This window comes from Balaenoptera borealis (assembly GCF_965194805.1).
Source record: "Balaenoptera borealis genome assembly, chromosome: X".
Classification (NCBI taxonomy): Eukaryota; Metazoa; Chordata; class Mammalia; order Artiodactyla; family Balaenopteridae; genus Balaenoptera; species Balaenoptera borealis.
Window position 1 is genome coordinate 97,800,266 of NC_138881.1, and position 16,129 is coordinate 97,816,394.

At 40.6% G+C, this 16,129-nt stretch overlaps 1 protein-coding gene and 1 long non-coding RNA gene across 2 annotated transcripts in view; one reads left to right on the forward strand and one right to left on the reverse strand.

Moving 5' to 3' along the window:
* The window catches only part of LOC309620815, a 333,501-nt gene extending 321,362 nt beyond the window's left edge, over positions 1 to 12,139 (reverse strand). The window contains exon 1 of the long non-coding RNA XR_014239662.1: positions 12,130 to 12,139. This is a non-coding gene — a long non-coding RNA (uncharacterized lncRNA). The remainder of the gene's footprint in view (positions 1 to 12,129) is intronic.
* LUZP4 (leucine zipper protein 4) overlaps positions 1 to 16,129 on the forward strand; it is a 389,928-nt gene that overhangs the window by 370,737 nt on the left and 3,062 nt on the right. Inside the window, exon 2 of the mRNA XM_082377516.1 lies at positions 11,116 to 13,941. Within this exon, the coding sequence (XP_082233642.1) occupies positions 13,747 to 13,941 (195 nt within the window). The 5' untranslated portion in view covers positions 11,116 to 13,746. The remainder of the gene's footprint in view (positions 1 to 11,115; positions 13,942 to 16,129) is intronic.

Below are 16,129 nucleotides of genomic sequence, written 5' to 3' on the forward strand. Positions count from 1 at the left end.
AATAAAAATTAATTAATTAATTGATCAATCCTCAACTTATAGTCTGTTAGAACTCTGCTGAAGGTTAAAAAATAAAACTCTTTTAAAATTTATTTATTTATTTATTTATGGCTGTGTTGGGTCTTCGTTTCTGTGTGAGGGCTTTCTCTAGTTGCGGCAAGCGGGGGCCACTCTTCATCGTGGTGCGCGGGCCTCTCACTGTCGCGGCCTCTCCTGTTGCGGAGCACAGGCTCCAGACGCGCAGGCTCAGTAGTTGTGGCGCACGGGCTTAGTTGCTCCGCGGCATGTGGGATCTTCCCAGACCAGGGCTCAAACCCGTGTCCCCTGCATTGGCAGGCAGATTCTCAACCACGGTGCCACCAGGGAAGCCCCCCCAAAAAACTCTTAATTGCTAAATTGAATGAATTCAGTTCTTAGCTAATTTGACCTTCCAGCAACACTTGACCCAGTGGACTGTTAAGTTCCTCTTGGAATTCTCCCTTTATTTCCTGGATACCACTTTCCTGGTTTTTCCCATAACTCTGATATTTTCTGTTCAATTTCCTTTGTAATTTCCTTGGGGTTCTGTCTTTGATCCTCTTCCCTTATCACTCTATAACTCAATAAATCTGATAGGAAAAAATTGTTCCAAACCTTTCACATAATATAAAAGTCCTCCATAATCTAATCTCTGCTGATCTCTTCAGATTCACCTTTCAGTACCCCACCACACGGAATGGCTTGCACTTTCCAAAGTGTGCTGGTAGTGATGCTTCCTCTGCCAGGAAATACCCTTCCCACCGCTAAAATTATTCCCTAATTTTTCAAGTCTTAAATGATTTTTTCCTGATACACAAGGCGGATTTTCTCCTTTGTCTCATATATATATTTTGTAGCTACCAGTATCCCCAGAGCCTAACACAGTAAGGAGTTCAGTATTTGTTGTATGGACTGAATTATAGCACCTAAATTAATATTTTGCATGTATTTATTGTTTTCAGGCAACTGTATATGCCTTGAGAAAAAGGCTGACCTATTAATCTTTAGGACCCTGGTGCTAAGCAATGACTTAAATACAACAAATAATTAAATAATTTACATTTTTAAATCTCTTCTGACATTTATGTTGTGGTTTCTGTAACAACTTGAACAAGTTTTCAGCTCTCGAAAATTATTAATTTGATTTTTATTTCCCCTGAAGAACCAGTGACACAGGGTTCCTCTAACATTTAAAAGTAGTGTATACTGAGCAGTATTAGGCAATAAGAGCAACAATTACATTTTTCTTAAAGAATGTCATGGATGCACCTTTAAGGAAGTCATGAAAAAGTATGTGGCACTGTATGCCTGTGGATGAGTCTAAACTGCTAGATTTGTGGTAGCTCTTCAGATTTGAGAGAAACAGGGAACCAGTCCATCACGTCAAAAACTTAAGGTTTTATTCGCGAGGAATGCCAACCTCAAAGAGGAGAAATGGGGTTCTTCTAAGAGCTATGAAAAGCAAGGCTCAAGCCATCACAGAAAAAAAAAAAAAGTGTCTGACTGAGCGGTCGATGCACAGGAGGAGAGACAGTTTTTAGAAAGCGCGGGAAAGAAATGGGCAGGTCTTTTTTTTTTTCTGGTGAGCCAGGTTCCTGATTGGACACCTGGGAGGGTAGATTCCAAGCTCTACCCCCTGGGCCTTAGCAACAGCGAAGCAAAGGACTGTGATTGGCTGACGAGTTTCGCCTGCCTTAGGAAACTGTGAGGGGGCGCCACAGTAGATCACAGTGTGGTGCCGTCTCGCTGAGGAGATGGCTTCGGTTTCCGAACTAATATTTCGTGGAAAGGTGCTTACAGACACCAAAAATAGAGGAGGGATGGACTTTCTAGACATGTCCCTAGGTATGTAGATCCCAGATCCCAGCCCCCACTAGTCGGGGCTGACTGGAGAAGGGCAGGCTGGAAGCGGCGCTGTGAGGCACACCCCCTGGGTGAGGAGGCTTCCCCTCTGTGCCAGCACCCGCCCCCATGTAGATAAAGCACCGGCCCAGCCTGCTGGCCTCTGCCTCTCCTCTCTGTTCCCATTTTCCGCGTCAGGTCAGCCCTGACCTCTTAGGTGGGAAACTGGCCAAAGCTGACAGAAATCGCGGAGTAGAGATTGCGGGAAGGGGTCAGGTGTGGGAAATAAAAAGCCGGCTGTGTCCGTATATTTTACCCTCTTACGGAATGATAGCAAGTTACCCGCCCTTTCACAGTCCCTCGCTCTTCGCTGGGTGTCACAAAGGACTGGATTCCAGGGGTTGGAGGAGCAAGGCTAAGGCTAATTTGTGAGGAGTGGCAGTTGAGCAGCCAGACTGGGCAAAGGCATGGTTTATTTGGTTGCCTGCTTGTTGACTGGTGCCGATTCAGCATAGACCGCCTTTCCCTTCTGCTGGTGCCCTCTAGTGTCTCACCTCAGACCTCTACTCGCTCTCATCCACTTAAAAATGGGCAGCGGGAGGGAGGGAGAGAGGACGGACTGCTTAAATGAGGCAGGGTTGGCGGTGGGTGGGGGTAGGGCAGCACCCAGCAGAGGAGGAGAAAACCTTAGCCATGGCAGGGTGCGGAAGTGGGGGCGGGGGTGGGGTGGGGTGGGGTGGGGTGCGGGGGTGGGGGGGGTGGGGTGGGGTGGGGGGGGGTGGGGTGGGGTGCGGGGGTGGGGCAGCACCGAGCAGAGGAGGAGAAAACCTTAGCCATGGCAGGGTGTGGAAGTGGGGGCGGGGGTGGGGTGGGGTGCGGGGGTGGGGGGGTGGGGTGGGGTGCGGGGGTGGGGGGGGTGGGGGGGGTGGGGGGGTGGGGGGGGTGGGGGGGTGGGGCAGCACCGAGCAGAGGAGGAGAAAACCTTAGCCATGGCAGGGTGTGGAAGTGGGGGCGGGGGTGGGGTGGGGTGGGGTGCGGGGGTGGGGGGGTGGGGCAGCACCGAGCAGAGGAGGAGAAAACCTTAGCCATGGGGGGGGCGGGATGGGGGGGGCGGGGGGGAGGAGCAGCACAGCATCAGTGACTTTAGAAATGAGAGGGGGAGGAGCAGGGCAGTGAGGGCCGACTTGATATGGAGGGGAGGAGCAAGGGAGGGCCGAACTTGAAAATGGGAAGAGCAGTAGGAAGAGGTTTCACCTTAGAGATGAGGGTGGGAGAGCAGAGCAGGGACAGCGGAACTTAGAAATGGAAGGGCACGGAGCAGGGAGGGCTGATCTTATAAATGAGGAAAGAGATGAAGGACAGACTTCAGAAATGAGGAGCAAGGACAGGGGTTCAGACCTAAAATATGAGACAGGGAGCAGCAGTAAGGGCAATCATTAGAAGTGGGGAGAAAAAAAAGTGGGGAGAGCAAGGAGCAGGGAGAGTGGACTTTAGGAAAGAGAGTGGAAGAGGAAACGGGGAGGGCAGACCTCAGAAATGAGCAGAGCATTGCAGCCAGGAAAACCTCAGAAGTGGTAGGGAGCAGGCAGAATGAACCATAGAAATAAGGAGGGTGAGAGAGCAAAGCAGGGAGGGTGGACTTTTGAAATGAAAGTGGATTGCCTTTTTATTGTTGAGTTCTTTATATGTTGTGGATACTAGAACCTTCTCAGATACATGATTTACAAGTATTTTCTCCTATTTTGTGGTTGTTTTTTCACTTTCTTGAGTGTCCTTTGAAGCACAAAAGTTTTTAATTTTGATGAAGTACAATTTATTTTTTTCTTCTGTTTTTCATGCTTTGGTATCATATCTAAGAAATGATGAAGATTTACTCCTGTGTTTCCATCTAAGAGTTTTCTAGTTTGCACTTTTATATTCACATCTTTGATTCATTTTGAGTTAAATTTTTGCAGATAGAATGAGGTAGGATCGAACTTATTTTAAATTCTTTTGCATGTGAATATCCAGCTCATTTGTTAAAAAGACTATTCTTTCTCCTATTAAATGATCTTCTTGGTGGGATTGCTTTCTTAACCATTTTTGGGTAGTTCATTGCTAGGGTATAGAAATAGAATTTATTTTTGTGTATGGATCTTGTATTCTGCAACCTTGCTGAACTTGTTTATTAGCTCTAATATGTGTGTGTGTATGTGTGTATCCTTAGGATTTTCTCTATACGTGATCATGGCATCTGAGAATAGGGATAGTTTTACTTCTTTATTTCAGATCTGGTTGCCTTTTATTTCTTTTTCTTGACTAATTGTCCTGGCTACAATTTCCAATGAAATGTTAAATAGATGTGGTGAGAGCAAATGTCCTTAACTTGTTTCTGATCTTAGGGGAAACTTGTTTCTGATCTCAGAGGCAAAGCTTTCAGTCTTTTACCATTAATCATCATTTTAGCTGTGGGTTTTTCATAGATGCCTTTTATGAGGTTGAGGAAGTTTCCTACCCTCCCCCTTTGCTTCTGAGGGGGAATGGCCATGAATAGTACCTAAGAAATTTTCTTGTTTTTCTTTTTTTCTGCTTTCACATGTTTCTAACAATCTATTTCATGATCGGTATCAACAGGCTTTACTCTTCTAAGACATAGACCTTGTGGATTCCACACTACTGCTTGCTCCCCACCCCCAGCTCCAACATGAGTTCCTAAACATTTTGTGGCATTAAAATGACTTTTTAAAAATAGTATTTGGTCACTGGGGAGGGCTGGGACTATGGTCAGGCAAGTGAGGCACTTGCCAAGGGTGCAGAATTTAAAGAGGCACCAAAATTTCAGTGATCAAGATAAATAATATTTTTAAAATTAATGTTTATTGGAGTATAGTTGATTTACAATGTTGTGTTAGTTTCTGTTGAACAGCAAAGTGAATCAGTTATACATATACATATATTCACTCTTTTTTAGATTCTATTCCCATATAGGTCATTACAGTATACTGAGTAGAGTTCCCTGTGCTATACAGTAGGTTCTTATTAGTTATCTAACTCATATATAGTAGTGTGTATATGTCAATCCCAATCTCCCAATTTACCCTACCCCCCAAGATAAATAATATTTTAGTAAAATATTTTTAAAAACCAAGGTACAACCCTCTGGCAGGTCACCTATTTTGGTAAACAGTTTTTTTCTTTTGTAAATAAAGGAATTGGAGTGAGGCAAGTAAGGCAAAGTTGTTCAAGTACAGGGTCTGATCTGGTCTTTTTTTGTTGTTATTTTGTTCATCAGGGATTGTTCTTGCATTGATTTTCATTTTTGAAAATATTGTGTTAAATATTACTTTTACCTTGCATACTGAGTTTTTTGGAGCCTCCTTAAATTTTATGCCTGAGGTAAGTGCTTCACTTGCCTTATTCTAGGCCCGGCCCTGTCACAGGGACTCTGAGTGGGGGGAAAGTCCCAGAACTGAGGGCAATTTATAGCACTTAGGTAAACCCAAATGGTTTCTGCACTTTCCTTTGTGTTGATTTCATTGATTGGTGTTTAACAGATGCTTATAGAGGTAAAAATATAAGCTGATAAATAGCCAAAGCAATGAGTTTCTCTCAAAATTCAGAGAATTAGGGGTCACATTTGCAGAGCAGCCTGGTCCCCCAGATTTAGTGGTTGTTTGACCTTGTGCAAGTTTCTTTATCTCTTGGAGCCTGAGTTTCCTCAGTTGAGTAGTATCTGCATCATAGAGTTGTTGAGGATTAAATGAGATACTACAGGTAATGTGCACAAACATGTGGAAAAAGTTGAGTAAATGTTTGCTATATGTCCTTCAGAAAGTGGACCTACAGCCTAGCCTCACTTTTGGGTAGCTGGAGTAGTTACCTACTCTCTCTCTCTGGATTTGGATATCAAACTTTAGAGATGTAGCCGACTTGAGAGAGGTTGAAAATCATTTGGTTGTGGGATGGGGTTTAAACAGTAGATAATGTCAAGCTTTGGGAGACTGAGGGAGGTGTTTGTTTGGTTTAACTTGGACAATAGCAGATTCAACAGATTTAGGAGGCACTGTCATTACAGTAGATGATTAGAGCTAGGAGGATACTGGAGAATGTAATTTGGAAAAGATAGGCTCAAATCATGGTTGGAAGGCCGAGGAAAGATGTCGAATTGAATATGGTAAGTTAGTTGGAGGCTGCATATGATAGTAAAATTTCATAATTTTAGGGTTGTAAAAAAATCTTAAGAGGTCACTGGTTCATGCTCTTAAACATTGGTTCTCCATAACCATATTTATACCATTTCAAACAAATGAGTCCAGGTTTTGATCTTTTCAGTGGGAACAGGCAAAACTTTTGATTAGTCATTTAAGGCTCTTCCAGTTTGAAGCCAAGAAAAATACATCATAAAGAGCAAATACATGTTGTTTCTATAAGTTGGTGAGAAATCTATACTTTTCCAATAAATTTCCATTAAAGTTTTCATTAAAGTGAAAAGATTACTTTTTTTTTAAAATTAATTAATTAATTTATTATTTATTTTTGGCTGTGTTGGGTCTTCGTTTCTGTGCGAGGGCTTTCTCCAGTTGCGGCGAGTGGGGGCCACTCTTCATCGCGGTGCGCGGGCCTCTCACTGTCGCGGCCTCTCTTGTTGCGGAGCACAGGCTCCAGACGCGCAGGCTCAGTAGTTGTGGCTCACGGGGGCTCACGGGCCCAGTTGCTCCGCGGCATGTGGGATCCTCCCAGACCAGGGCTCGAACCCGTGTCCCCCGCACTAGTAGGCAGACTCTCAACCACTGAGCCACCAGGGAAGCCCTGAAAAGATTACTTTTAACAATATATGTATCTTTGTCTTTGGATAACTGCACATATGCATTAGAAAAGCAATTTTATATTATTTGTATATTACATATGTAATTTGATATTATTTATACACTTATATATTATATAAAATATTATATTATTTACATTGAATGCAAGGATATTGCTTCCATTGTAATAAAATAGGAAAAGGCTCTACAAATTTATTTTCATTTTTGTCCCTAACAAACATTCCCAAAAGGTATTATAGTGGGTTTTTTTTAGAAATAAAAGGCAAAAATAATACCAGAATTGGAACTGGCAACAGCAGGAACTTAATGAGAACTGCACCTCCCTGTTCACCACTTCTATCTACAGGAGACTAAGGCAAAAATACAGTAATTAGTGTGTGGATGATTATTTTCAAGGTTAGGATATACCAGTGACATCCTTTTCATCTTTTTTTTTTTTTTTTTTAAAGATGGAGCCAATGTTCTGACTCAATAGCTGGAAACAGCAATTTCTTTTTTTTTTTTTAATTTAATTTAATTTATTTTTGGCTGCATTGGGTCTTTGTTGCTGCGCGCGGGCTTTCTCTATTTGCGGCGAGCAGGGGCTACTCTTTGTTGCAGTGCACGGGCTTCTCATTGCGGTGGCTTCTCTTTGCAGAGCTCGGGCTCTAGGTGCACGGGCTTCAGCTGTTGTGGCATGTGGGCTCAGTAGTTGTGGCTCACGGGCTTAGTTGCTCCACAGCATGTGGGATCTTCCCGGACCAGGGCTCGAACCCGTGTCCCCTGCATTGGCAGGCGGATTCTTAACCACTGCACCATCAGGGAAGTCCCCTTTTCATCTTTTAAACAGAGTTTCATTTACCTGTGTTACAGACTGTCAGGACAAATTTCTGCTGTCTATTGTGTAGCTTGTTTTCCTGTACCCTACTTTGGTGTGCTTATCTTCCCTTGTACAAGTGACCCTTTTGCACAATTGATGTGAAATTCAATTGTGGGATAAGTATAACAAAAATGGAAAAATAACAAAGAGAAAATTGAATTTCTTATTAGTTAAATGAATTTTATATAGCAGCTGTGGGTGTAGTCATTAAACCGGAACCCATATTACAGGGCTGCTTATATTTTAAAGAGAAGCCAGTACTATCACTTATGAGTCTAAATTAGGTGAAAGCAGTGACCATTTTTAAGAAAATTTAAATGTCAACACCATAACAAAATCCTCTGTAGTCTAGGTCAATGAATGGCCTTAAGGTATGGCTAAATAAGTGGGAAAATAATGTATTATTGACTCAGAGAGTCTCCTTATTGTAGATTTGGATGGATACCGGAGCATATTTCTACCTTCTCTCTTCTAAAACAGTTACCATGAGTCAAAATATCTTGATGCTGTTGGCCAGGTAGCAGATATGAAACTTATACACATTTGTTGAACTTTGACAATCTCTGTAAAGCCTATTTGCGAATGACATTTTTATAAAAATCCCATCTTGTATGAAATGTACAATGTTTTGCTTTCTGTAATACTACTGCTATTCGCTACTCTTTCTCTGACGTTTGTTCATTCATATTACTAGGGAGTTATGTGACATTTGGATTGAGTCAAACTGAGACGGGAAAATGCTTCCATACAGTAATATATTCAAAAGGAAAGGATTCAAAAAATCCTGTGGGATTAATGTAGCACTCTCAGGATGACCTTAAAACTGAAGTCTTTATAATGTTATGTGTAAGCTAAACTAATGGAGAAGGATTTGAATTTAGGGGAAGAGGACTCTAGGTATTTCCAGAGCCATTTTATATACTTCACTCATGAGTTTAAAAGAATTATGTGAGTTGCAGGGTGGTTTGATTCAAAGCTCAAATGGCTGAAGTCCTTTTGGGCAAATAAGGCCACAGACAGGATTTAAAGCCATGCCATAGGAATCAGGGGGACAGGGCAAAATGGGTGCTTGAATACTGGATTAGAGGTTGCTATTACATTAATTGAATGCTAAACTTGACTTTGTGCAATTAATTTCAAATAGAATTGAAAGGAAAATGCTATTTTAGTAGGAATACCACATTCAAATGAATGGTCACTAGCCTCAGTGCTGCTGTTTTAATTCTGGGGAATAGCTGAGCTTTCAAAGGAGGAAGTGTAATGTAGTGGCAAGGGTCTTGGACTAGAATCTGTTCTAGCTTGTTAACAGAATAATTTTCTGCCCTCAAGTAAGTCATGCAATCTTCCTGAGTCTGTTTTCTTCTTCTTTTTGGCCACGCCACATGGTTTGTGGGATTTTGGTTCCCCTACCAGGGACTGAACCCGAGCCCTCGGCAGTGAGAGTGCAGAGTCCTAACCACTGGACCACCAGGAAATTCCTGTTTTCTTCTTTAAAAGTGAGGCTAATCTCTGCTGACCTTTAAGTGTGGGGGCACAGTATATATCAGACACTTAATAATTGTTTGTTCAATTTATTATCTTATTTATTGAGTGTCTCATATATGCCAGGTACTGTGCTAAGAGCTTTTATGTGGAAATGCTCTGTAAACTTTAAAGTATTATTCAATTTAAAGGTGTTATTTTTTTTCTTTAATTTTTTGGCCATACTGTGCAGCTTGTGGGATCTCAGTTCCCCAACCAGGGATGAACATGGGCCAAGGCAGTGAAAGCCCGGAATCCTAACCAATAGGCCACCAGTGAACTCCCTTAAAAGTGTTATTATTAATCCACATGGTTTACCCATTGAGCCATCCCTGTCATAAAGCATTGGATAAATATTTCTCAACTGTAGCTGTAGGTCGGCATGAGCCTTGAGAAATTTTCTATTTTGTTTAATCCTTATGCAATTCTAAGACAGAACTTGATGTTATTTTTGGTCACTCTGAGGACGGGAAAAGTTTAAAGGCACTGCAAATTGTATTTGAGTGCCACAAGGCAGAGCACTCCCTCATGTGAAAGCACTTACTTCATTGTGAAAGATACCAGTGCTTCATTTTCTCCTCTCTGGAAGTTTTGCTTTCCTATATGGGAAATCACCTATCTCATTGGGTCTCTGTAGGCTGGGTACTGATTGTTTCAGGGCTGATGAGGGAGAAGGGTTGGAGATTCAAAAATCTTCCTGTGGTGTCCTGTAAAATGTTCTGATAGTGCACTCCCTTATACAGTTGACCCTTGAACAGCACAGGTTTGAACTATGCGAATCTACTTTGTTGACTGAAAAAAAAACGCACAACCTAAAAGTTGAGAATTATGTTTAATTTGGCAGACTTTCTGAGGAATTAAGCCCAGAAGACAGCCTCTCAGATAGCTCTGAGGGACTGCTCTGAAGATGTAACAGGGAAGAGCCAATTCTGACTCCATGTTGAATCTGTTCCTTATACTTTAACCTTTGCTTTTCGTTGCTTTTGTTATTATAATCACTGTCTATAGCTGTAAGCATACATAATGGCCTGCCATAGGGAACCCTGCCCCTCTGCCTGACTGTTAAACTAAAAGCCCTTTGTTCAACAGAGAGACATTCTGACCCTGCCCACCTGTGAATGGCTGCAGAAAAGAAGAAATTAACACATCCCCTCCTATTTTGCAAGATAAATGGCTTTTTTACTTTACTTCCTCACCTCCTCTCCCTCTCTGTTCTGTAAAAGAAACTGGCATTCAGATCCAGATAAGATGGTTTTTTGGGGACACTAGTCCGCCATCTTCTTGGTCTGCCGGCTTTCCGAATAAAGTCGCTATTCCTTGCCTCAGCACCTTGTCTCCCGATTTATTGGCCTGTTGTGTGGGAAGCAGAACGAGCTTGGACTCGGTAACAAAGAGGTAAGGGAGGAGCCTGGATATATGGAAAAACCGGGCAGTTGGAACCTCAGAAGATAATTAATTAAATTATCTAATTAAGATAATTAAATTAATCAAAAGATAATAAAGTTAATTAAAGAAAACCAGCCATCTGCAGTTAATGAATTTAGTGCTTTTCTATATATGGGAAGATCCAAGAGTCTGGGCTCATTCCTTTGATATGCACCTTAACTATCTAGGGCCAGTATCTGGGTTTGTTTTCTATCCTGGATCCCCTCAGGGTGCACAGGGGGGCTGCAGTAGCTGACGGCTTGTTGGCAGCAACATCCTTTGTTTACTGATATGGCAGGCAACATTCTTTGTTCACAACTTATACCTGGATTTGTTTTAATGGTAAATACTATAGTCTACACCATCTCTGGTTGATTGAATCCACAGATGCGGAACCGCAGATATGAAGGAACCATGGATACAGAAGAACCATGTATAGGGAGGGACGGCTATAAGTTATATGCAGATTTTCAACTGCAGGGAGGGTCAGCACCCCTAACCCTCATGTTGTTAAAGGGTCGACTGTACTGTAATGAGAAAAAAGTCTATACAGAGATTTGTACAGATTTTAAATGTAGAATACAGGAGAAACAACAGAGGAAAAATTAAAAAGAAAAGGGAATGCATAAAGAATACAAGGAACAGGGACTTCCCTGGTGGCACAGGGGTTAAGAATCCGCCTGCCAATGCAGGGGACATGGGTTCGATCCCTGCTCTGGGAAGATCCCACATGCCATGGAGCAACTAAGCCCGTGCGCCACAACTACTGAGCCTGCGCTCTAGAGCCCTCGAGCCACAACTGTTGAGCCCACGTGCCACAACTACTGAAGCCCGTGTGCCTAAAGCCCTTGCTCTGCAACAAGAGAAGCCACCGCAATGAGAAGCCCGAGCACCGCAATGAAGAGTAGACCCCGCTCGCTGCAACTAGAGAAAGCCCATGCGCATCAACGAAGACCCAACTTGGCCAAAAACAAATAAATAAAAAATAAATAAATTAAAAAAAAAAGAATACAAGGAACAGAAAATTAAAGACTATGTCTGCAGGAAATATTACAGCCAATGGCTGCTGAGAGGCAGACAGAACAAAGGCTTAAAATAGGATTGTCAAGAAATGATACTCAGTTGATTATTGGGCTTTACCCTGATTTTTACCTTTGGAGGTGTCAGCTATTTCAAAGAAAATCAGAATCAGGTTTTTGGAGACCTGAGGTAGGACTGGTACTAAGCAAAATAATAAAGGAGTGGTTAATCTTTGGTATCTGTTACCTCTTTGCACCCTTCTCAGCTCCCCCTCTTTCTTCTAGTTTCTCTGGGTCCTTCCAAATGCCTAACTTGTGCTAATTTCTAAAGATACCTTGACCTAATAAGCTTTGATCCACTGATAGAACATCCAACCTTTAGACCTTTCCATCCCAGAGGTTAGGAGAGATACTTTAGAGCAGGTTGTACCTGTCTCTCATCCTTCAAATCGTGCCATGTAAGTGCTCTCCACATGAGTGCATAAGAACATGCCTGACTGCAAAGTAAAGTGTGATTGCTTCCTACTATTACACTAATCTTGGTTCCTCACCTCTTTGGTATCTCATGTGAATGTCCATTGCCCTTGTTTTCTTTCTTACTTTTCAAGAAAATAAATGCAACTAATTATCTAGCTCTTACATATAGTCTTACAAAAGTGTCATCTTACATATAAGGATGACACTACTTCTCTACGTTTCTCTGAAACTAAAATAACATTTAGTAAAATCATTTAAATGATTTCCCCCTTAAGCTACTATATTCTGAGAGTATTTTATTTTTGCATAAATGAAGTTACTATAAATCTGTTTAACAGGAATTTTTCTCTTCATTGTTCCAGGAAACTAACCCTAAAATGTCTGCACTGTTTGATCTTTGTTATGGTTTTACAAGTTCATTATTATTATAGTGTTATTTTTCAGGGCTACCGATTTTTTAAATATTCTGAAATACGATGAGGTAAGACTATAGATTATTCTCTTGAGACACATTGTTGTAATTCAGCTTTTTCCATTGTCTCTATTTTTTTCTGTGTTTTCTAATACAGATGACATTATAATGTGTAGAAAGATAGACAGTGTAAACACTGAAGAAAGAAAGAATGAGACACAGAACAATAAAACAAGTACCTCAGTTTCAATACAGCAGTCAGATGCTGATAAGCATCACCAGCAGAGAGGTAAAGTATACAAAAAAATCACACGTGGTAAAAAGAGTCTGAAATATTTGTGAGTAACTGGGGAAGCAAATTCACAAACTTGGAATGTGTTCTAAAGTTGCATTGTGTTGCTAGTTTTATCTTTCTTGGAAATGTATGCATACAGGATTGGTAAAAATTTATGCCATGACAAATGAAAAAAATTTTTTTTAATTTATATGAGTTACTTCCTTAAGAGAGAGCAGGATAAGAATGAGAAATGTTTTGTACTTGTTCCCAAGCCTGTCTAGATGGTCCAATTCCACTTTAAGGAGGCAATACAGAAGGGTTAAGAGTATGGTTAATAGCCTGAGCACCATGGCATCCACATTTTGAAAAAATAAATGCTGTAGGGCAAAGAGAGTGCAGAAGAACATGAAGAAAGCCCTTTGTATCCCTAATCACATTGGTCAGTGCAGTGTGCATATTTTAATGTGAACGTGCTGTGCATTGCCATAGTAGAGAAGTCTTTTCAACAATTAACGATCTCCATGGTCTAGTGAACAGGTTGGAACCATCTTGACATTGTGTGTACTCTGAGCCCCTTCCAGCTGCCTACCCATGTTCCTTACAGTCTTTGTTTGAATCCTTCAGTGGCTTAGCAGGTTCTGAGAAAAGGAGGGATGGTGGTTATTATAGGGGCAAAGCTGCTAAGAATGGTGAGGGGGCCAATCTCATGTTTCTGACTAAACGTAAAATTGATCTTCATGAGCCTTTGGAGAACTATATTCTCTGATCATTCCTTAAGCTGTCTTTACACCCAAATCAAAGCAGATGATTGAGGCAAATATTCACATGATTAATACAAAACAGACAGTTTCTCTGCATCTCTCTTTTTTCTATTAGAGTATTCTTTCAATGAATTTCAGATAATATGTCCAACTTTGGTGGCATATGAAACCAAATTTGAGGTGCTGTATACAGAGAAGACTACTATATTAAGGTATACAAACAGAAATAGTATGGCAAAGACTGTTCTAGAGTTCACTGAGACTCTCAGGTGATATCAGATTAATGAAATATCAAAAGTTTTGCAAATACCAGTGCATAGCTTGAAAACAATGAGATCACAGGTATTACTTCTGAAAGATATGTTGAATTTACTGACTGAAAATACAGAAAATAATTATTTTTTTAAAGGATACTCAAGATTCAGAAACAACGTTGAGGAAAGAAATGATAAAAAGCCAAACCAAGAACCTTTTGGATTCGGGTCTGGACAAAGCTCTTTAAACAGGCAGCCTTTAAAGAAGCAGGTAAATAAATACCAAGAATTAACCAATATAAAGGTCCTAAATTTAATATATTTCTTAATATTAAGGATTATTTAAAATTCTGTTAAGAGCGGGGATTGTTTCTTAGTACTCCCCCATGCTGCCTGAAGCATAATTTAACTTCAATATTTGTTAATTGATTTTTCCTCTGTAACTGTTTTTTTTTATTAAGTTATTTTATTTATTTATTTTTGGCTGTGTGGGGTCTTCGTTGCTGCGCGTGGGCTTTCTCTAGTTATGGTGAGCGGGGGCTACTCTTTGTTGCAGTGAGTGGGCTTCTCATTGCAGTGGATTCTCTCGTTGTGGAGCACGGGCTGTAGGCGCGCGGGCTTCAGCAGTTGTGGCACATGGGCTCAGTAGTTGTGGCTTGCAGGCTCTAGAGCACAGGCTCAGTAGTTGTGGCGCACGGGCTTAGTTGCTCTGCAGCATGTGGGATCTTCCCAGACCAGGGCTCAAACCCATGTCCCCTGCATTGGCAGGCAGATTCTTAACCACTGCGCCACCAGGGAAGCCCCTGTAACTGTTTTAATAAACATTTATTTTTGCTATTTTCAATCACTGCTAGAAATTTTGAATTTATAAAATGCCAAAAGAGATGATTGGTTTCATGATTTGTCTTGTATAATCATTCTCATTTTTGTCCTCGTATAATAAGAGTTGTTGATCTTAAGTTTTAGTATAAAAACAGTTTTAGTAGACTTGTGAATGAATTGTAAAAACTAGAAGTCAGATGACATTAGTGTATGACATAAACTCTGGAACCAACAGATGGGACTTACTATAGCTGTACATTTTATGGTGGTAAATACATCACCTCTAAACTTGTATAGATGAGCCAGTCACTGGACAGAAATTTGAGAGGTGCTCATATCCAGATTCATAAGTTAACATTGATACTATGGTTTCAGCTTGCCCTATAAAGTGATTCTTCTTAAAGTGCTATGTGGTCATTTAGTAAAAAATGTTGGTTCTGGGAGCTTAAACCATTTTTGCCAAATTATATAAATGCAAATTTTGGGGGAAGGAGAACATGTTGCATATTCAAATATTTAGAGGATTGATTTAGCAAATATTAATTAAATGTCTATTCTAGGCACTATGCAAGGTACCAGAACAGCCCTGCTTCAAATATTATATGTGGTGGTGGGAAAAAAAGATAAGAAAGAAATTTAATGCCAGGCAGTTTACAATACATGTTCTAATAGGGTATAAGTTATATATTGTGGGGATGCAGCAATTCATTCTGATTAAGGGGATTTGTGAAAGTCTGATGGAGGAGATGGTATTTAATCTGTAAGGTGAGAAAGTTTTTGATAAAGTTTGGAAAGAAGGACATGAGCTTACATTACAGTATGAAACGCATAAATGAACTAAGAATATTGTAAAATAGTATTTTCAAATTGAAAGCATCTTTCTATTTCTGATACTTTTCAGATATTTGAGACTGTCATTATAGCAGAACTCACTGGAAAAAAGTACTCTGCAATAAAGAAATGTATTACAATTTAAACATAATTATTCTACCAATAAATTGAATAACAATTACAGCTTTCAATCATGCTTTGAAATTCTAATAAGCTAGTTTTGTATTTCACAAGATTTAATCCTAATATCAGTAAAACACAATTGTATTTATTCAACACAACTCTTTTTGATAGTTTCTGTTGTTTATAAGGAAAGTTTCTGTTTTTGATAATTTCTGTTGTTTTCTAAAGGTAGAAATCTGTGGTATCCAATTTGATGAAATTATTTTTTATATAAACATGTGTAAAAAGACTACAAGTTCCTTTGGAAAGGTACTTGGGTTCATATGGGTCTTTAGGAGATAGGTCTCAATCCTTCCTGCTGACCCACTGTGTTCCCAACACTAGTGACTTAGAAAAGGAAATGTACATGTGCATTCCACCCAATCTCCTTATTTATGTTTTGCAGTGGAAAATCTGGAGTGTGACTATGGCTTTATGCTTTAACAAAGCAGCAGATTTGTCATATTTTTTATTTTACTAAAGTTTTTTTTTTTTAATTAACTAATTAATTAATTAATTTTTGGCTGTGTTGGGTCCTCGTCTCTGTGCGAGGGCTTTCTCCAGTTGCGGAGAGCGGGGGCCACTCTTCATCGCGGTGCGCAGGCCCCTCACCATCGCGGCCTCTCCTGTTGCGGAGCACAGGC